Consider the following 22,760-nt stretch of genomic DNA (forward strand, 5'->3'; position numbering starts at 1 on the left):
TCAGAATAAGAGTTTTGTAGACATTATAGTGATCTGAGGAAACACACCTACAAGCTTCTTCCCTCTTTCTCCTTTCATGTGTTCTTGACTCCTCAGTTAGGACACTAGGGTGGAAGTAAGCTATTCACCTTTCTCCTCTATGGCTAAGTTATTTTTACATGAACTACAGTGCAAATGCAAGGGAAGAGGTAGTAGCTCACAAGAACAGAAATCCCTTTATGCAGCAAATGCTGCAGTGTCTATTTATGTTATACACAACCATGGACTTATTTACTTCCAAAGTAACAAATTAATTGTAAGCTGAACCTTTGGAAGTGATCAGTGATTTCCTCAAGTCTCCAGATCATGTCCTGAATTAGACCTGGCTCTCAAGTGCAAAACTAATTGACAAAATTCCAAATTACTTGAATCTTGGCTAATCCCCATGGTTTCCTCATTACTACAAAAATATAGAAACTCAGGTGGGACATTCAAAACAATACAAAGCATTAACCATAGAAGCCAACTCCCCTTTACTTAAGGTTCAAAATTTGTTGTTTTCATCTTCATCTAAACGTTTTGGAATTTCTACTCAAATCCCAACATGAAAATAATGCCAAAATTTTTTAAGCAAGAAAGAACTGCTTCATTTAATATTTTACATTACATGAATTTGCTAAAGAACCTCTAGAATAACATTTTGTTTAAAAAAAAAGTCAAAATTATATTCCGACAAAATAATGGAATAGTATCTCCAAATTCTTTGAGTCTGTCGACTCTTTTCGTGAGAGTAGACCAATTTCAAACAACAGCCCTAGAAATTTTATACAATAAGATACCAAATCAACTTGCAGACAATAAAATATGTAGAGCAGAAGCAAGTTGTTTTACTTCAGGCACTTGGCTAAAAAAACCCAGAAGTTTGAAATAAAAACCTAGAATTCTTTCTGCAAACCAGCAGAATCACAGCAGCAGAAGTACACTGTTTACACCTGGATTCCTCTTAATGACTATTATCATAATCAGAGAATAACAGATAAAAGATAAATTAATCCCAAAGAATAATCAAATAACCAGCAACTAGTTAACTACATACGCACATAAGTTACGTAAATAAAAACTAACTGAGAAAAGCAATGATAAAAGCAATAAAACAAACCACTTACGCTCCTGGCCCTTGCCATGTCCATGTTATTGTGTCCTATGAAAAGAAGTGTGACATTTGCAATTAATTATTGTGCTTTCAATTATTTACATTGCACACAGCATAACTGACAACATATGACTAAAAAGTTTTCATGGAAATTTCTATCCTCTCTTTGCAAAAGTTCTTAATCCTGTTAGGAATCAGCCTCTCTTTTATATAGCTGTATGGCCAAAATGACACTGTGTAAAACTCTAAGAAAGGACAAACAGCAGTAAAAGCAGTGAACAAGATGCAAATAGCAAAAAGGGAACAGAGACCTGTAAAGAAATATGTAACAGGTAGGAATATGACAGTAAAAGTCATCACATTTTTAACTAAGAAATAGCACAGAAAAAAACTGCACTACCTGGGGACAAGACTTAAGTGTACAAGTAAGAATCTGAAAACCTGGAAATTAGTTCTGTTCTAACTGGGAAAAAGAGTTCAAGTCATTAGTGTAAAGACAAGAAGACTCATTAAATTCAGGTTTCTAAAAGACCAGATCAGAAAGATAATTATTTCAACCTACTGAAAACTGTTCCAGTTCAGTTCTATGCTACCCTCCAAACCCATTCTATAGATTTCAGGTGATCACATGTGCCATGACCATGAAAAAACTTGAGTTTAACTTGATTTAATTACCACTTAGAGCAAAAGGCCATCAAAAGTAAAAATAAAAGAAAACAAACCCATTCATACAAGGTGAAAAATGCAATTAATGTGATAGAACAGCAGCTTGGAGAATAAAGTCTATGTCAAAGATCTATTAAAAATTTAAAACTTTACTTTTAACAATCATTTTCAATCCAACAAAATATGATAAAGGATGAGTCTCTCTGTACCAATCAATTTATCTGCATTAAAAAACCCCACCTCCATGTAGAGGTCTTTCAGAACTTTAATGTGGACATTTTTATTGTTACACTGTTTCTGGCTATTTTGATGTCTCTGATAACACTGCAAGCAAACACATTATGGGGTTTGCTGTTTTTCCACAAGGAACTTTCATTACAAACCCTGAGAAACCAGTGTAGATAGCTGATATCTAGAGACTAGATCTGCCTTATAGAACACCAAGCACTACACATCTCCAGCTCAGCTCTCTAAATTGCAACAGCGCAGAGGGAGATAAAGAAAAATGTGAGCTCCACAAAGTATCTGGATCACTGAACAGTGCATAGGTATTTTCAGAATCCATGCTGGCTAGCTGGCAAGTCAAACTCAAGTAAGCCATGCTGTCTATCAACAATCCTGCAAGAAATTCCCAATACAAATATCATAGCAGATAGACATGCTTTTTCTCATCAAAACATCAGGATGCATCAGGGATAATGGCTAGAAATGCTATCTAGGAGAAAACAGAATTCTGATGTGGAAGAGGCAGATCCATGTTACAGGAGACTCCTACCAGCGTAATCACTATTTTTATGATAAAAACAAGAAGCAGACAAAGGGAAGTGGGATTTTTCTTACATAGCTAAGTTACCTTTTGTATTTATTGCAGCTACGCTTCTGGACAACATTCACTTTGACAGCACTCTGAGTACACTTTGAAACTATTGTATCTACGTAATGAATACTTTAAATTGTGTGGAAGTACATAAAATGATACAATAGCTTAGTTGGAAGGGACCTTTTAAGGCCATCTATTCTAACTTCCCTGCAATGAGCAGGGACATCTTCAACTATGTCATGCTGGCCAGAGCTCCATCCAACCTGACCTTGAATGTTATCCCCTCTGTTTTTTCCCCTCAGCACGGGAGGAAACAGGGAGAAGAGCCGTCTTCCACAAAGTTTGTATTTGACACAAGAGGATACTGAGAATCACATGCCAACCTTCAAACAGGAGATTGGCTGTGTTTTCAAAGGCTCAGTTAACTCTGATATACCAAAACTGTACAAGAGTTGCTGCCAAACCTCTTATCAAATAGCACAGTTACTTGTGGAAGACATTTGGACATAAAATACATTTTAAATGGCTCTGTGATATTTAAACAGGTAGACAGTTTATATATTTTTATAATTTCATAACTAACAGCACTCTGACAGAAAATTCAAATGAAGAAACAACAAAAAAAAAAGTAAAAAATTGCAAAAAGGATTGCAGCAGAGAGCCTATGGGTGAAGACGTTAGAGCATTTATTTTAATTAGAGTATAGGTCATAGCTCTCAGGCATACAATACCCAAAATATTACCAATCTAGATAACCAGTAGCAAATATTGAATATCAGGTCTAAACAACATTTTAAGCCTTAAAATTTCTTTCTACTCATGCATCAAGAAGAGCAACAGACTAAAATACTACTACTAAAAAGCACTGATACAGGACCAGAGATGTCATCTAATGCAAATAATCACAAGGCCCAAGGCAACTGTTATTCAGGGAGCAACCTGACTATAAATAATATCAAATAGAGAATTCTTCACAGCAACCAGAACCAGCTGTATTTTCTAGAAAAAAAGCTGAATTTACTTCTTCACTTTTGCGCTGTTTCAGCCCACTGCAGAACAGTAGTGCTATCCCTAGTTCTTGAATAGACTACAATGAAACAAACATGCCAGAGTGCACCCATCTACTACATTCACCTCAGGCTCTGATCTCAAAAAGCCTCCCAAAACAGCCAGGTGTACTCAAATCCAAGACTGTTCTCATCTGTACTGTGGAACTCAAAGCTCTGAACGCAGATCAGAGCAGGCACTTCAAGCAAAAAGCAGTGGGGTGATTGCACACAATGTCTATCTGGAGTTCACTGTCTAAGCAAAGATCCTAAAAAATTCCTTTCTAAACCTAAAATTGTATGCAGCAGTCAAACAAAACAACAAATAGGAAGCCAGAGACATTTAAAGTTTGCTAAAAATGGTGTCTTAGTGTATGAAAACCAGTATTCTTTCCTTACTCTGTTCTTACATGTGTTGTGGTTTAATCCTGGCTGGCAATTAAGTACCATGCAGCTGCTTGCCTGCTCACTCCTCCTCCCCCGGAGTCGGCAGGAGAATCAGGAAGAAAAGGTAAGCCTTGCCTTGTAGGTTGAGATAAGAACAGCTCACTAATTGAAACAAAATAATCTAACTCCGTATCCTCACCAAAAGAAACCTCACCTTCATGTAGCACATCATATTCCTTCTGCCTCTCCTCATTCTAACTATGATGCAACTCTCCTGCAACCCCCAAGCTAATGTAAAAATCAAGCAGTAATAGCAGTTATTGCCTCTGTCATTAATGCTTAGACCTTTGGAAGGTCTCTAAGAAGTACACCATGGGAGGTTAAATTACTCAGTAAGGCACTGAAAACTAAGTGTTTTACAGCAATTAAAAGTAGTAGGAAAAAGTAAAGTCCCATACACAAATTCATGCCAGCTCACAATGGATACCTATATAAATAATTACAGTTTCTTTTATGAAATTCTTGCAGTAACACAAAAATTATTATAATTTTCATGTACATTTACATTGTCGTAATTCAATGTTAAAAGCTCACAAATTTCTGTTAATAAAGTGTTAGGAACATTTAAAATTGGTTTACAAGCATTGCATATCATGCACTACAGGGAACAATGACATTTCAGTATGCACCTGGATTTTTGCAGATATTTACAAAATAACATTTGACAGCTTTATATTGCTATAGGCTTATCATTAACAAAAAGTTACAGGGCCTATTAAGTATGACATAAGCCATGAGCATATTTGCCATTTTAAATGGCACTGCCATCAAAATTTCAAACTATTTTTAGAAAAGAATCCTTCTTCCTGAAAATATAACAATTATGTAATGAGAAGTCCCAGGCAGCCTGCTACAACGCACTCGATACTATGCAAGCATATCAGGCTGCTATTCTTGTCACAGCATCTGCAAAGATAGTTTTTGGGTTTGTTACTGCAACTATTTGATTGCCATTACACCTTGTCTCAGTCAAGAGCAAATGGTGGTCTGTGTATATTAACTTTGCTTGGATCCTGTTCTTTTTTAATCAAGCACATGTTTTATATAAACCTGTAAACGACAAAGAACAGTGCACAGAAATATTTGTAAGCTACTCAGGTACCAAGAAACAAAATCCTTCCTTAGAAGAAGGGATTATTAATGGGCTACTCTGAGATGTTCTGATGTGATATGCACAGCAAAGAGACCAGGTAGTCCTTATTTTACTTCTGACACTCTCCACACCCTCCCTAAATAACTTCTACTTCAGAAGGGGACAGACTGGACATGAAAATAGCCCCAGTGGGTTCAAAGAGAAACTTCAGACATTGTAAATAAACACTGTAATCTGCATTTTACCTGAATATAATTTATACTGGATGACTAGTCCAGGTTAGCTAATTCCTTACCCAAGTGCACAGTGAATGCAAAGCACGGACAAGGTGATGCTTTACAAAGGTCCTCAGCACGTTACCCTATACCATTCAGCCAGTCACAGTAATTGGTGACTGACACACCCCCAAAGGCAGGAGATGCAGAAACATCTTCCAAAAATAAATGACACTAAGAAAACTCTCCAGCACACGCTGCAGGAACAGGGAGCACATAGGCACACAGATCCTGGACAGAAATTGCCATTTGCCTCATCATTTGTACAGGACTTCTTGTAACAACCTGAACAACTTTCAGAGAAGAAACATTTAAACTGTCTCAGTTAAGACTCCTCATATTGCTTGAGGCTTAAGGAATAAACACTTAACTAATAAGAACTTACTAACAATTTTTGAATTTTTAAACCTAAAAGGTTGTACAAGAGCCAATGTATTTAAAGGAAAATGCCCTAAATTTCCAACTACACTGCAAGCTGAACTTACCAGTTTGTTTGGATAACGTAAAACCACCGGCTGTACAGGAACCCCAGGAATAAATGCTCCTAGAAGGCACATATGACACATAATTAATTTATGGTGCATCTTGGTAGAGAAGAAGTTTACTGCAGCAAAAAAATGTTATACAACTAATGCACTGATACGAAGTAGTTGATGGTGAAAAAATAGGATCTGAAAGCAGCCTCAAAAGTAATCAAAAAAGCAAGCACTGGAGAATGACAATGCATATCCACCTTTTCAGCAGATAGGCAATTAAAAATGTTTGCTGTCATTATCTAAATTATCCTCTACAACTTACATGTATTGTCATTTACACGAGTCAAAGCTTAGTACCAAATTCAGCTCAATAAATGAACAAAAAAAATATGACCACCTACAAGATGGTTAATTCCCTGTCACAATATTTTTGGTGAAGAACCCAAGATTTCTTATGCTAAAGAAGCTTTCTATTTTTATCTGAAAAACAACAATTTATAGGCAATTTCTCATCTCTGAAATAACAGAATTAATGTCACTTCTATTCGGTAGCTATGGGAAAACTAATAATGATAAATTGAACTAGAGCTATACTGAACTAGAACTATTATACAGAAGCATTGCTTCAGCTCATGTGAGAATTACAGTTCTAATAAATAAACAGCACAAGTTCTATGCCATTTGCTAAGCATTTTCTTGGTTTCTTATACAAAGATTGGGTAAGCATGATAACTATCTTGTCCAAGACTTCTCTCAATATCTCTTTTCTCATGAAGAAATTAAGAGTTTCACTCAAAGTGTGTTATTCTTGACAATTTACTAAGAGCTCACTAATATTCCAATTAAAATTAAGAACCGAATAATTGAAGTACACTGTATTCTTAGCATAACATTTGATTTACAAAATAACTGTTGAGACATAAAAGGAATATATGTTAATGGAGTATAAACATCTTTAAATGAAGGTGGTCTGAATGGAATCCTTAGGAGGTTTGGAGGCCAGTGATACCTTCTGCCCTTGAAGAACAGTCTAAGCAACTTCTGAAACAATCCGAAGCTGACAAAAGCTGAGTGGTGGATGACAACACTACCATTTAAACACAAACACAAAGCCAAGAAAACGTGTACTAAGAGCAAGGAGTGTAGGCCATGTTAGTAGAATGGAGAAAGGCATCCTGAAAGCAGTAACTTGAATAGAGACCTAAAGTAATGTGATACAAGTGAGGAATTTTGAGGCAAAGGATTTCTGGAAGGCTGGATGGATACAGAAGCCAGGTTTCAGTAGGAAAAGTGAGACAGTCAAGAGGCAGACAGCAGCATGCTCTAGACCAGAGCAGAGGAAGGTAGAATGAGAATTTGAGGCAGAAACACATGGTGCCTGGAACGTGTGTGGCACAGAGGGAGGGCAGGAAATCAGGGCTTACATGAAGGATTCAGGCTAGCTTTCAAAGCTAAAAGGATTCAGGTGGAGAGAGAGGGAGAGTAAAGAGCTAAAGAAGTGGATGTTTCCCTAACCACCATTCATTCATCTAAAAAGGTAAGAGCTGAGAGAAAAGTCTGAGATTCCTTCAGCCAAATGAATTAGTACAAGGAACCACAATGCTGACTCACTGCATGATATTCTAATAGTGATATTTAAATTGCAAGCCAAACAAAATACAAGACACACAGCAAGACCAGAAACTAGGCAGAAAGCTAGGAAGAGTCAAAAAACACATTCACAGCTGCCTTGCTCACTGAAGCTTCTTCATTGACCATCTCCCTGCCTAATGATAAAGGCATGTTTACATTAAAGGTTGGTGGTTTGCTGCAGTACTGGCATTTGTCCCTACTGGAAATGCAGTTTACAGCTGCAGCAACGTTCAGTGTTACACCCTCTACTAATCTGATAAGCTAAAAGGGTGATACTATTGAAAAGAGCTTAGAACATGGATCTTACATAAAAATTATAAAAAATGGCAACCTCCACAACAATGTTACATGGGAAACATTTTCGTGTCATCTTCACCAGAATGCAACTCCACAGAAGAGTTAGAGAAGGATCAGCCAGATACAACACAACAAACTATTTCAGGCTGGGCATCCTGAAATAGATACACTATTAGAGCTTAAGGTAGCAGAGAGTATTAAATGCTGCATGACAGACCGAAAATAGGAAATGGAGGGGGCAAGGAAAAAAAAAAAGCTAAAAGACACAACCACAAACAAAAACCCAGTAAGAAACATTAGTCCTCCTGCTCATATGCATCTCAGAAGCCAAGAAAAAAATCTGAATTATCTAAATTGTTTTGTTCAATGGTAGAATTACAATCTTCCTGTAGCATCAGAAAATTTATATTCCAATTTCACCCGACTGCAAGATTTTTAACTCAACTTCTGCAACAGCAAGCAAATTAAAATGCAAGTGGTATTTCAGAAAATGAAGATACAGGAACATTCTGTAGAGAACAGAGAAATGAGCATAATACCTACCAGGTTTGAATGTAATTAGACAGGATCGGTTTGTGCAAGTGCCCTCTGGGAATATCATTATCTTGAAGTAAAAAAAAAAAAAGTTGACTTTTAAGAACTATTTCAATGTGAACTTATTTATAAACACATCTTTTCAAAGCTGTCATTAACTGATTACAGCAAAAATGTTCTCAGGGAAAAACAGTTCAGTTAGAGTTAAAAAAAAAATAAATAAATGGCACCAAAGATGTTAAGTAAAGTTCTACCTTAATAAGAGAAATATTTTTCTTTATCTGTGAATTTGCCTCTTTCTTGCCCTCCAATAATAATTCTATTTACTGGAACTGTGACCAGAAACACTTGTTAAGTATAAGAGCATTTTCACCAAAAGTTTTGGTGCTGGTAAAAATATCATATTCTGTTTTTGTACCAGAACAAAATTCCTGCTCCCAGGCTACCTGCTTATAGGCTAAGACATTATTTTCTCTTTGCTATTACTTGGCATGTGCACAGATGTCCAAATGACAGAGACTGAAAATACCTAAACAGAATTCTAAAAAAAAAAAAAAAAAAAGCAAAAAATGCTTAAGTTGAACCAATTCAGCAGAATAGGGTAGACTCTACAAAAACAAAGCCTCCCCCCCCCCCCAAATCTGCATCATAAGGGAATGAAGCAATGGACTAGAACCAACATGACTAGTTTTATTCCCCACTCTGTACTAGCTTGCTTTGAAACCTAATGATGAAAGGCATGATGCAAAAGCTATATATCACCTGTCAATTTATTTATAGCTGTTTATAATGTTTTTGAGGTCCAGTATGCAGAGGCATAACCACTGTTAGCAGCAATAATCCCACAAAAAACATACAGTAACCTAATCCCAAAAAAACCACAGGCATGCTTCAAATTTGCAAAATAATCACATGCTTCTAGGAATTTGAGATCTTAAATAGTCATCCCTTCTTTCCCATTACTCTCTTTCAAGGCACATTATAAACAGTCACACTTTAGGTACAGAAAAAAACCCTGAGCCACTTATTTATCCATGCTTTCATAATGTGGTTTAATAGAGGTGGGCTCTGGTTATTGGAACATCCAAATTGCTTGGGCTGCCTTGTTCAGTATCACATCTCCAACAATGGCAGTGCCAAAACCTTGCTAACAGCAAGAATACACAATATGTCCCCAGGTATCCTGCTGAGCACTTCATTTTTTTTCTTCTTAGAGGACTTCCTAACCTGCTATGGGGTCTGTCCATTTAGCACCACTTAGGAGCTGTCTACCCATGTACTTACCCAGTTTCCCTTGAAACACAGCGCAATGAGAGACAGATGAGAATCTTACATTTTATCTTCTGGAAAGAGGGGGTGAGGGAAATTTCACACACACACACACACACCACCCCAAACCATCTAAAGCCACCCACAATGAAAAAAGCAAACTGCATATCCAAAGCCTGGAAATGCCAAATACCATCTCTCACAGAGTAGCAGAATACAGTACCTGTGGCCATTTCCCCTCAGACTGAGCACGTCTCTTTATCTCTTCAACAGTTTTCCTGCGAGAATCCTGGTCTGACCGAGATACAAACACTGGTCGGATATATTTGATCAGAGCTGAAGAGAAGGGAAAACAAAAACAAGCAACCAGCCTTTATTTCCCCTTTGTTTGAAAAACATCTCCCCCCCCCCCCCCCCCTCCACCCACCCCCCTATTAGTCCTCTGGACAAAAATTCTGTTAGAAGAACATAACCACTTTACTATATTACACTGCAAAGTCAAATACTCAGCTGAATTATTGCAGTTTTATTGAAATATTTTTGTAAGTTTCTGTGAGGAAAAAAATTTTCACAGTTTTGGCACTTTGCACTTTTTCAGTTTTTAATAGATCATTACATACAACACAGATAATGTAAAACATGATGGTACATATTATGCACAGTATTCTGCAACAATGCAGCTGTGGCTATCTATAGGCCATTTTCTCCTTCCACAAAAATCACAAAATCTATAGCCACTCCCAGCTCAGCAAAGCAGCAGGAATCTCCCTGCTACGTAAGTGCTTCCAAAAGACATCCTGTGGGTAAAACTGTCTTTAGAGCTCTTGTCTTCTATGACTGCTCAGCTCCACTAAAGGTACACCACGAAAGACATTATATACACTGATGTTATTTTTTGTGAAGAATCAGTATCAACAGAAAAAGCATGCTCTTTTTCTCAGTTGTCACTTGTTTGCCAGTTCCTCATACCAGATTAATTAGATCTCAGACATCCTCTTCCTGCCTCAGTGGGAAAACCCTTGTACATAGCCAGACAAAATGAACATGAGCAAAAATCAGAAGTCAATCCACAAGATAATCTCCATGCATGTCTGTCACAAGGACAGCGAAGACAACTTTCAAAATAATAAGAAGCCCATACAGTTCTTTTGCAGTGTCCAAAAGCACTAAAAGAGAAGCACCTTCAAATGTATGCTTCAAGCCTTTATTTAAGCAGGTTGTCTTCAAATACCTTTTAATAATTTTTCTATCGTGTAATCTTACCTGAAGGTTCAAGAGTGACTAAACATTAGCTCTCCTACTTGCCCCAAACACAGTTTCCATTTTTCCAGACACTGTGAGAGGAGTTCACTGACACCAATTGTATAATCTGCTTTTGTCAAGGATAGACTTGCTACATTAATGGATCAGCCAGTGCTTAAAGTGTGAAGAAAAAACAGTGTAAGGAATTACAGTCCTGTACTCAGCAAAAGCTGCTGGTTCTGGTGTTATCCTACTTAAAGTTTAGCCAGCAACTCACCAAAATCCTTCAGTTCTGAAGGTTCTGAGAAACTAATCTGTCAAACCTTACAGCAAGTTCCCAAACATTCGGCCAGCCTCTGAAATATTACTTTTATCCCACAAGTTGCCAAAGCTCAGGAGACAGTGTAACAGAGAAGTTACCTTACTCTTGTACTTTTTCCTACACGCCCTGCTCTCAGACAATATCTACAGAAAAACGCTTGTCAGGGGAGCAATCTTTGGCCAGCTGGGGTTACTGTCAAGGGAAGGTAAAAACAAACAAAAAAGCCCCAAAACAAATCACAAAAATACTAACACACAAAGAATAGGGGAAAACCCCGACAAACACAGAACAAGCAATAAAAACAAGGGAAATCACACTTGATATCATAATTGTTTTCTTTTAAGTGATGCTACTTCTGAGTTTGCCCTACTGTTGCAAATTACTATTCCATAGCAAAAACATTATAAAGCAAAGGAAAGCAAAAGATCCAACATCCCCAGCCTTCACTTGGAAGTTTCTTTTACATTAGGCCCCAATGACAGAATTCAGGTTACTTCAGGCCAAGGAATGAGTAAGATAATTCCAGAACTCCAAGGGTCTTTTCTGAGGACATGCTGCAAGCAGGGTCTTATTTATAACGCATGAAATTAAGCAAGCAGACAAAGCAGACAGATTTTTCTTCGGGCAGTGTGACAGAAAACATCAGACTACACTGATGTCATCTGTAGCTGAAAACTATACAGGCAAGTAGTGTGAACCTGGGAGCTTTACTGTTACAACCTTCCCAAAAGCAAGCTACTGCAATGGCACTAAGTTCCAGAGGAACACAAGGCAAGTTACCTTACAAATGACCAGCACCACAAGCAGCAACATACCCCTGTGCAAAGAAAAATAATTATGGTATGCTGAAAGACAGGCAACTGAAATCTTAGCTTCCTATGGATTTGTCCTGCCTGTTGAATTAGCCTATTAGGGCGGTTATATTAAGCCTTACTTCCTTAGACATTGGACTAAAAAGCTGACAGAATTATTTTTTTAATATTAAACAACTGAAGCTCCTGTGAAACACCAACTATCAGGCCCCTAGTGGTTAAGCCCAACAATTTAAGTGAAATTGAAACTCTCAGTCATCAGCAAAAAGCTGAAAATACACACCAAGAAAAGTCTAACTCTATAGTCTTTTCTTAACCACTTCCGAAAACAGAGCACAAGGCTACACAGACCTTTACTCTCACCACATATATTCATGTTCAGTAAATACACAGAAATCTGAAAATTCAAAGGCTGCACCAAGTCTGTCTGGGCAAGAAAGTCAGGAGCAGGGCCAAAGGTCTGTAAGGAGAAGCTGAGAAACATACCAAATAGGCAGCCAAGATGAGACTGTGGTCAGAAGGCAAGCTGAAACACAAGGAGACAGTACCTAAGGTAGTACGGGATGCAAGGAACAGGCAGGACTGGGGCAAAGTCAGGCCAGGAGCAAATACATAAAAGGCTCCAGAGAGCTGGCATACTGAGCAACTAAAGGAAACAAGCAGAACTCTGCACCATGTTCAATAAACAGAACATAATCATACCCTTCTCTGCTCAGTGATTTAACTGTCCAAGACTGGCTGTAACCAGGTAGTGAAGACCACAGCTCAGGTGGTCAGATTCTGAAAAATGTGCTTGCCCAGCTCATCTCACTCCATTAAAGCCAGCCTTGAAATATCAAATCTAGTGGGCAATGACAGACAATCCCTCAATTCACAAAACTGATCTTCCGAGCATCATTATTTCAGCTTATTCTCTAGCAGTGTCAGTCCTATTTCATCTAGTCACTCTCATTCCCAATTTCAGATCATACAAGGAATCCTGAGGACAGCTGACATGCTGTACTCCACCTTCTGAGGCAGGTGCCTGCAATTTAAATAGTGCTGCCAGTATATCACTAAAACCTCTGCCTTGCAGGGCAGCCAGAATGCCACAAATACTCTAACCAACTGAAAATTGCTCAAAACAGTTTTTTTTCCTAAAGAGAGCCTGCAAAAACTCAGTATTGCTTTAATTAATTGCAGGGTGGCAGCTCCAACTGATTTCAGAACCGTAACTCCCACGCAATCAATTTCAGCACCAGCTCAATGCATAAACAAAACCCACTTCTTTTTCCCCAATAAGCTGAACACATACAGTTGGGTGCCACTAAACTTCTTAGGACAGCAGCGGGGAAAAAAATTATTTCACCTCTCTATTTGCAGGCAAATGTGCGTGAGGAAACCTTGTTTTGATTCAAGACACAAAGTGCTGTATAACACACAACAGCAGAAAGTATTGTAGCAAACCATTTATACTGGCAACATCACCACTGGCTCTACAAGGCACCAGAGAACACAAAAAGCTATGGAATAGCAACGTGGCACTACATACAATTCTTCTAAGATGTATCCATACACACATTTTTGAGTGGGCAGTTACATTTTCCCCACTGTAGAATCAGCAACAAACAAAGTAACAGCCGCAAAAGTAGAGAATGCTGAAGCTGAGGGTTTCACTTGGCCTCTCTCTCAAACAACACAAACCCCCATCACTACACTCCCCTGACACTCTAAAGGAATCCTACAGAGGCAGCACAACTGGCTCTGCTTGCCTTTAACATGGAGGTAAGCTGTACAAGCAGCCTGCAGTGGGGTATCTATTTACAGCATTTACTCCTCACTTTTTTTCTAGTATGGAAAAAATGCAATTATTTTGCTGACTGCAGTTGCGATCTTGTGCATTTTGTATTTAGGGGTACAAAACCCTAAAGGCTGAAAAGTGCCATCTTGGGCTGAGTTTTCAAGAGCTGCCTTACTCAAATGTACCTACAAGGTTCTGAACTCACAACTTTTCTAACGAAGTAACATCTACTATGAAAACTGCTCTTTCCTGTAGAGAAAAGAGGAAAAGAAATCTGCAAGAGGTTCAAAATTGTTCTGAAAGTTATAGGGGGAAAAAACCATTAAGGTTCCAGATTACAATTACTTCCTGTGTATTTGGATATAGACCTTAAAAATGGAAAAACTTAAGAACACACACACCAAATACACAAAGATGTACCAATGCACAAAACTCAATTCAACCAAAATTAGGAACTTTTCCACTTGGAATTACACTGTTCTTACAGAAGAAGTGTTATTATAGCCATGATACTCTACAAGAGATTTGTAAAACTGGTGATAGTAACTTACTAGAGCAACAACCATACACAGAAATATATACTTATTTGACTCAAGTCTGAACCAACCACTGAAGATAAATGTATGCCAAGAACAACTTCTCCAAGTTTGACTAAAAGCTTAGCAGATGGACCACCTGACAGAAGGCATACCAAGTATTCATGGGACAGAGGCAGTATTAATGGGAAAGTTCTCCTCTCTATTTCCAAAGACAAGGGCAGGAAACAATGCAGCCCGTAGGACAAAGAAAGGTCAGTAGTTGGAAATAATCAGTGTCCTCTTTAGCTTTAACAGAAGTAAATTCTGTGGTATTTGGGTTGGTCTTTCAAAATGGGAACTATTTCCTTAAGGACTTCTTGAGAGAGAGAGACTTTGCTTGTATCTCAGAGATTGCTGTTTGCTCTCAAACGTGCAGTAGCTGTATGAGGGCATAGGTCTATGTTTTAGCTTTCTGCTGCCAGTCTAGAAAGTATTTAAAGCAGGCAGCAGCATTGGTTTGAAGGTTTCCTATATACTGCACTTTGTAACTTCAATAAATGATATTAACAAGTAACTTCGAACTTCAATAAATTATATTAACTAGTAATGGTGGTTTAGGCATTCCAGCAGCAGTTTAAATGAGAAATAATTTTTACAGAATTTTCCAGGACTCCAAGCCAAATGATAAACACACACCTATAATACACGGGTGACAATGCAAGTATCTTAGGTCTCTCCGAGAGAGCTTCTGTGAGGACCAAAATCTTGCAGGACCATCTGGGGGCCCAGAGTCTGAAGGAAACATTGAATTTTGAAACACAGGGTTTTAAAGGAGAAGATGAAATGGATAAGCTTGGCAACAACTTCAAGATGCTTCTCAGAAATGGGGAGCTCAAGTGTGTACTCAAGGCAGGCTACAATGCCAACGTAGCGCAAGACATTGGCATTCATCCTGGTGACCTCAGCGTTTAAGCTGCTGATTTACAGTGTATAAAAGAGAAGAAACCTGTGATGCCTTCACCTTAGAGCAGGTTTTTCCACAAGGAGTTTAAGGACTGTTTTAGTGAATCTCAGAACTGCGAGATTCTCACTGAAGAACTATAGGTCCACCACAGTTCTCTTCCTCTTGTGCTTTGGTGGGGGGGCACTTGGGATGCAGAACTAAAATATTAGGTTGCACAACAGAGCTGGTGGGTAATTTGGCACCTTTTAAGTTTTGAGATGAAAACATACCCAGCTACCTAAGCATAAATACTTTCCCCTGAGTTACTTATTCTCATCTTTTAGTCATGATACTTGAGAAAGGCCAATAATGCACTTTAAAAAAACAAGCTTGAACAAAAACTCACGAGTTTACTAGATGTGGAAAAAACCACCTACAACAGAATTCATAGTTTTATAGCACTGTATGATCCTCCCTTTATAGGTCTGTTGTGTTCTGCCAAACACAAATTACCTCCTTGCCCTTTATAAACCTAAGGTAACATATCATCCTGTACATTTCACAGGTACCAACTCCCTCTCCTTTTCAGAGAGTGGTGTTAGAGATGTTGAGAAGTTGCTTAAAGTTTAAATTAGCTTTTCAATTAAATTTAGTTTCTAAAAGTTCAGACTGAAAATGTTCAAATCATAAAAGCGGTCCAACAAAGTCCACATCAATTCATATTTACTGATAAATCCCTTTTCCTTCTTACTGAAGCATTTCTGCAACAGGACCCACCATTTCAGCAATGAAAATTTACTTTTATCCAGGGTGCTTCAACAGTCAAAAATAAGACAGTGAAGTGTAACTATCCAGAATTTATGCACAAACTTTGTCTTGACTCGAAGTGGGATTCAACAGACAAAATGGGAAAGTGTATGGATCTGTATTGATAAATTGATCTGACTTCTTCAGCCCATGTAAGGTACAACAGACTCCTACGTGTCATTTTCCTGCTCTAAGACTTGAGGGGTCCAGCAAAGTTCACATCTCCAGTCTACCAAAACCCTGGAAAGTCATTGTGTAGAAACATACATCTTCCTTCAGCATCATGACATATTCCATCTGTTTGGCATTCTCTACTTTCCAGATACTGATTTTTTTTTTTCTGGATGATTGCTGAAATATCCTTTATATTTGGGCAAGCAGTTCCTCCCCAGAGTTTGTTAACCTTGTGTGTGTGCCAAGTGGATAATTTTCCTCACTACTGACCACTGACTGAAGAGTTCATAACCAAAGAGCATTTTAAAATCTGGTTTTCTTTGTTTTCCTAAAAAGGATGAAGATGTCTGTAAGAATCACAAGACTTAAGCCTGCTTCTGAAATGGGACTTTGCAAACCAGGAGAGCTGCCTTTGCAAACCAGCAGTGCTGCCTTCAAGTTAGAAAGCAATAAAACACTTGTACACAAACATACAGTTGTGGAATACTTTCAATCCCATAAAAACCAGGCTTTTAATCATCTGGACTTTCAAGTGGATCAGAAGCTTAATATTCCATGACTGGCAAACTAAAGGTACAATAACATAGGCAGCTGTTCCAGAAACCCATTAAAATACTTGCAGAACCAATCTTGGTAACCATTTAGCAATCAGATCATTTTGTGCCTGCTAAAGCACCTGATCCCTCTGGTATATAATGTACAATGTCCCAATAAACACTGTCATTACATCCAAAAGCGAATTTATTTATATCATACTTCAATATATTGGATGAGGATGTACTTTTCACCCAAAGTCCTCATCCTTAGAAATTATCTTTAAATTTCCTCTGCCACTTCATTTTTCACATTTTCAAGTCTGCTCAGATAGTTAAATGAAAGTACTTTACTTAAAGCTTCCCAGAAGATTCAGAACAACCATTAACAAAAGACTCAAGAGATAAAAAAGTTAGGATTATCAGTGACTGGCTCCAAAACCTTACAGAAGATGGTATAACAAGTTTGCAAGACTTACAAAACTGAAGAACACAACACAATTCTGACCTCTCTGGGATAAATTCTGGATGAATGTCTAGAGTGTTGACAATTCACCAGGCAATCCAATAAAAACATGAGCACATTATCCCATAAGCATAAGAGAAATATCAGTGGTCCAATAATATGAAATATATTTTTATGTGTGTGCATGTAGAGAGGTGTAAAAAACATAGGGATTAAAATGCTAGATCAAAGAAGGAAAGGATAGAACTATCTGCTTCAGGGAAAACTTCTTTCAAAGAAGTAGAAGAGATAAATAAATCACAACTTTACTGGAAAGTTCCCACTAATTTTTAAGTCAAACTAATCAATACAGTGATTACTACCTCTCTGTTAAGGTCCATTTACTTAAATAACACAAACTGCTGTAATTAATGGTGCTCATATGGAAGTCCACCCTTAAAAACAAAAAAGATTTTTGAACTCTGAATTGCAGTTACGACCTTTGATATGCCTCACTTCTGTGGCATTTTTGTGAACCCTTCACAAGTGACAACACAACTTTTGTGGCTGCAAGCATAAAGTGAATGCAGCCACACTAGACAAAACATTCATTTATTTGACTGCACTGTACATTCCAGTAATACTCCATCAAATCACTACATGTTCTCTTTTTCTGTAACTGGTTATACTCACATGTGAACTAAATGAAGTGAATAATTTTTAAAATGTATTGTAGGAAGTCTAGAGTTTCGATGGAATCCTGTAAAAGTCACCTCAAAATTAAATTACGTACTTAGAAAATACTTTGAACTACTCAATACGCATTACTTGTGTTACATTCCCTGGAACTACAACCTCCACATCCCTAGAGATTGTTCTGGTTCCCACTGAATCTACTGTGTGGGATAGTCAAGTAGCCCTTGTAGCATTCTGTCAAATGCCATCCTGCCATTTCATCAAATTGCAGTAACACATCATGGACTGGAGCTACCTCATTTAATCTGGGTGCTCCAGACAGACCACCTTCAAGTCAAAGGGAGTTCCACACAGACTCCTTTTATTTTGCTGAGCCAACAATTATTAAACAGCCAACTGAGTCACCTGAGAAAGAAGATACATCAGCCTCTGCTTCTATGCCTGGACTGCTCCTAAGGCCCAAGCTGGCCTGGATACACCTATGCTGTACAGGACTGCCAACATACTGTCTCACAACAGTATCCTCTTTCAGTACTGAACAAGGGAGTTGAGTTTCTTTTTGTTTTCACACTATGCTTGTTTGCATACAGTTGTTTTCAAAAACACCTACCTGTCTGCGCCCTTTTTCTTTTTGTTCAAAGCATCTATTCATTTTTACATTTTTTTTCACTGCCACAAATTTCCAAACTCCATTAGTAAGATACTCAAGGAAATTAAGATACAACTACAGATCTGGCCTGAGCTTTACCTCATACAGGCAGACCCTTACATGAAGATTCCTTAAACGAAACTTCCATATCTAACCACTCACCCTTTGTGGCCATGTCTCAGCTTCTGGTGTATGAATATCACCTTAAAAACATATTGTCTAACTAAATTTTAGAAGGATGTCAACACCAACAGCCTGATTCCATTTAGGTGCAAAGGAACTCAAAGCTTTTGTTTATACTTTTAAATTGAAGAGTCTTACCCATGGCCAAAGTAAAATCTTTTGTCACTTTTATATTACCCATAAAAATCTACACAATGAGACATGGCAGTATTCTTTGAACTTTGCTGGTCACTAGACACAAGATAGTGAGTTCCTCCAAAATGCTTCCACACAGACTTACACAATTTTTTTCCTGTCACAACTGCACCAAAAATTACAGGTGTCTCTCAAACATTTGGGAGAACTTACATTAATAATTCCAAAGACAGTATTCAAGCACTACTGACTCAGGCATCTGCTTTTCTCATGACTAAACCCAAGTGCACAACAATCTGTTCTTGCTCATCTCTCACACTCTGCCTGAAACAAACTTATTGATGTGTGAAGGATTAGCAGCACTCCCTCAAGGCAGGGTAGCATTCAGAGCACACAACATTCCTAAAACACATTTCTGGGAGGGCACCACCATATATTATAGCAAAACTCCCCTTGTGTTTCAGTCCTTCTCATACCCACCCAGTGAACTTCCTAAGCAATAATTTTTAATTGGTCTTTAAAAAGTAAGTATCTACCAACTTACTTCCCCAAACAGGAATGTCTTTGCTTTCTGCTTTCATCACAATGGAGGCGAAGGTCATAGTTACTGGAATGGCATCAAAGTAGGAAGAATGGGGAGCCACTGTTAATATTGCTGCTTCTGCTGGCAACGCCCGTCTGCCTTTTACATTTATCCAGTGGAATCCACCAGCAAGCCACATCATCCTCATTATTGCTTTCAGCAAAATATCCACTATCCTGTAAAGAGTTGGGAAAACAGTTATGTTGCCACAGGAACACCTTAAAATAATGAAAAGAAAAACATTACATGCATGACAAAAGTTCAGATAGGATATGATGCTTAAAACAGAGCTGGAACACTGCACACACTTTGTTTTTCTCTTTCTTAGCTGATTTAAAACCACTTTCAAGGTAAGATGCTGTTTAATTTCATTTTATACCTGAACATTAATTCATTTTAGTCTCCAAGATTGGCATTTAGTTCATCATTAATTTTTACTCAGACTATGACTGTTAAGTTTCTTCTACACAATGTCTAAAAAGGTTTTCTAGTAAAACCTTAAAAAGCTCTAATAAATTGACTCCTGAAATATGCTATTAGGATATTGCTAGAATGCATTTACCATAATTCTTGGTTTCAAGTTTACCCAAACAAAACAGGGGAGAAATGTAGGGCAGAGATTCTCAAATACAGGAATGCCTACATAATACATATGGGAGCTCTGGAAATATTTTACTTTCTTCCCTTTTGCCCATCTCCTCCTAAAGTGGTTTGGATTTTTGTTTCTTGTGGATTTTTTTTTTTTTTTTTTTTTTTTTTTGCTGGGGTGGGAAAGATTTTCGGTTTTTGTCTGGTTTTTTAAACTGTCACAGTCATGAAAAAAGAAACTTTGAACCAACAGAGTACAAAAATCAAACACCACAAATGGTAACACTTACAGGGATTGGAGGCTGAAGAGCAGGGTAACACTGAAAATTGGATTACATGGGGAAGGGAGAATCTAAAAAGATTCAAAATGACTGTATGCAAAACTGAAGGCAGCCAATTATTCCATTAGTTATTGTATTGATATCACTCCAAATGAAATGTAAAGTGACAAGCCTCTGTGGTTCTCAACCTCCTTCCCTCATGTAATGAAAAACACAATCAGCTTCCTTCATGCTAGTGCCAGCTCCTAATTTTAAATTTGTCTACAGAAGAGGTGATACACTCCTCCTTTCCTGCTCCTCAAATGGCAGTCTTCATGGATGGGAGGACACTATCTTACATTCTACCTTAATTAGCATTGCAATATCAAAGCAACCACAGACTTTTAATAAGCACCAAAGTATGGGGCAAGCCCCCAGGGAATCAACACAAATTTTGTCAGTTCATCGTGGGGCAGAAAACAATGGGGTGAAGCAGTTTAAAACAACAGTTTAGAATATGAAATCTGGGCACATTCCATAGAGTCAATCTTCATAACCAAAAGTTGACATTACAGGAATAAATGCAATTGAAGATGCCACAACAAGGCTTCATGCTACATCCTCAATAAAGGTAAGAAGCCAGAGATTACCAATATAATTCTTGGATCACCTGGTAAATCAAAGAGTTGAGGCACTTCTAGTTTCCCACCTGAGGAAAGTGTTTAACAATTTTTATATTTTTCTTTTGAAGAGAGAAGCAGATCTCAGACAGGTAAAAGGTATTTCCCATCTCCTCTATTTGAAACTGCTGAACTGTATAATGATTCTCTTAGTATTTCACCACATCAGTGACTCACTTTCGCCACCAGGAGAGGGGCTTTTCAAGCTCCTGCTCATCAGATCCCATTGAAGCAATGAAGGCAAAAGGCCAGGCCAGCAACATCATAAAAGCAGCAAAAAAGAGTCGGATAGGAAACAGAGTCAAGGTCATGAAGGCAATCTGCAAAATAATAATAAAAAAAGCATTATTCTAACACAATCTCAGACTGAAAAGGTCAGTGATTCCTAGAAACTGATACCAGTTCTTAACTTAAAAATATCTAATAGTAGAAACAGCAGAATACAATTCAATTCCAGATATGCCAGATAAGATTAAAAAAAGCACACTTTTCAACACCACAATAGCTGGGCAAGGATGAGTAACGAGGCATAAGGTGCTGTCTCATGTTGTGCTTAATCTGACGCATCTCCAGGCTGCTGTGGAAAGCTTAATTCATATTCTTCTCTTCCCTGATGCAGATCTAGTCATCATGCAGCTCAGTTTCCACTTCCTCTCACTTCCCAAAACAGCTCAACAACCATCTCACTCTGTAGGTGCACAAATCTGTAAATCTAGGGTAGGTACAGGGAACACACAGCAAGAGAAAAGCCCAAGACACCACTTTCAAGCCCTAAACTACCAGCCCACTGCAGTTGGATTTTACAGTGATGGTTCAGACTGGCACCATCATCTTGTAACAACCATGATCTCACTCTCCAGAACAAGATTTCAGTCCCTGTGTAGACTCCTTCAGTTTGCAGAAGTGACAGAAAAAGGGGTATTTTTTTCCCTTAGAAAGGCTAGTTTCCCAAATGAACCAGTAAAACTTCCCACACTACAATGGTCAGATGAGCACCAAAGTTACACCAACTCACACAACTCTGCATCCACTGACAAGACCACCACGTCTGGCAGCAAACAGAGGAGCATTCTGGAGATGAGAGCAGCAGCCTTCTCAGTTTGTAAAATGAGAAGGACCAGCCACTAAGAAATAAGGGAAACAAAATGCAGGTGAGGACACAGACCTTTGGAATTCATGACTCCTCCATCCCTCCCTCCCACTCCTCCAAGTCTTCTCCTACTCCAGGGCAAAGCTGAACGGCGGGTGATTGGTAGTGAGGTATCCCATCCCTTGACTCTCTGTACCAATCCTTTGTACCAAAGATCATTTTGGTGCCATAATTTTAGTCACAGAATGGAAGCAGAAGTTGCATCCTTAATTTCATGAAAGATGCCATAAATGTGCTGAAAAGCCCTCTTGATCTTCCAGAGACAGCAGGCATGGTAATGGCCAGCAAGAAGCAAATGCACCAGATGTACAGGGTCTGGCTGTGACACCAGCCCCTTATTAGCAGGTAGTAGGTCACCTGTTCACACAAGAAATTTGGTAGGAGAGAAAAGTATGTCTACCTCCTGAAGAAAGTTAGGAATCAAGAAAGACACTGACATTTGAAAAGTAGTTCAGTCTATATCTTACCTGGGAAGATGTTCAGACATCTTCGCAGGTAAGAAAGCTTCTATCCTGTAAAACCTATGTACAGCAATAGCGTCAGTGTCAGACAGAAAAAGGAGAAGATCCTGTC

The 22,760-nt window shown here is 38.2% G+C and overlaps 1 protein-coding gene across 4 annotated transcripts in view; it reads right to left on the bottom strand.

Annotated features, from left to right (window-relative positions):
• LPCAT1 (lysophosphatidylcholine acyltransferase 1) overlaps window positions 1–22,760 on the bottom strand; it is a 68,003-nt gene that overhangs the window by 40,781 nt on the left and 4,462 nt on the right. For 3 of the 4 annotated variants that reach the window (XM_039572123.1, XM_039572119.1, XM_039572138.1), the window contains 6 exons: window positions 21,215–21,357; window positions 19,471–19,685; window positions 9,911–10,023; window positions 8,428–8,488; window positions 5,965–6,023; window positions 1,146–1,180 (listed from right to left, as the gene is read on the bottom strand). In XM_039572123.1, coding sequence (XP_039428057.1) covers window positions 1,146–1,180; window positions 5,965–6,023; window positions 8,428–8,488; window positions 9,911–10,023; window positions 19,471–19,685; window positions 21,215–21,357 — 626 coding nt within the window. Of the gene's footprint in view, window positions 1–1,145; window positions 1,181–5,964; window positions 6,024–8,427; window positions 8,489–9,910; window positions 10,024–19,470; window positions 19,686–21,214; window positions 21,358–22,052; window positions 22,153–22,760 lie in introns of those variants that run through there. The other variant, XM_010393889.4, reaches the window with a different exon arrangement.

The sequence above is a fragment of the Corvus cornix genome, chromosome 2 (assembly GCF_000738735.6).
Source record: "Corvus cornix cornix isolate S_Up_H32 chromosome 2, ASM73873v5, whole genome shotgun sequence".
Classification (NCBI taxonomy): Eukaryota; Metazoa; Chordata; class Aves; order Passeriformes; family Corvidae; genus Corvus; species Corvus cornix.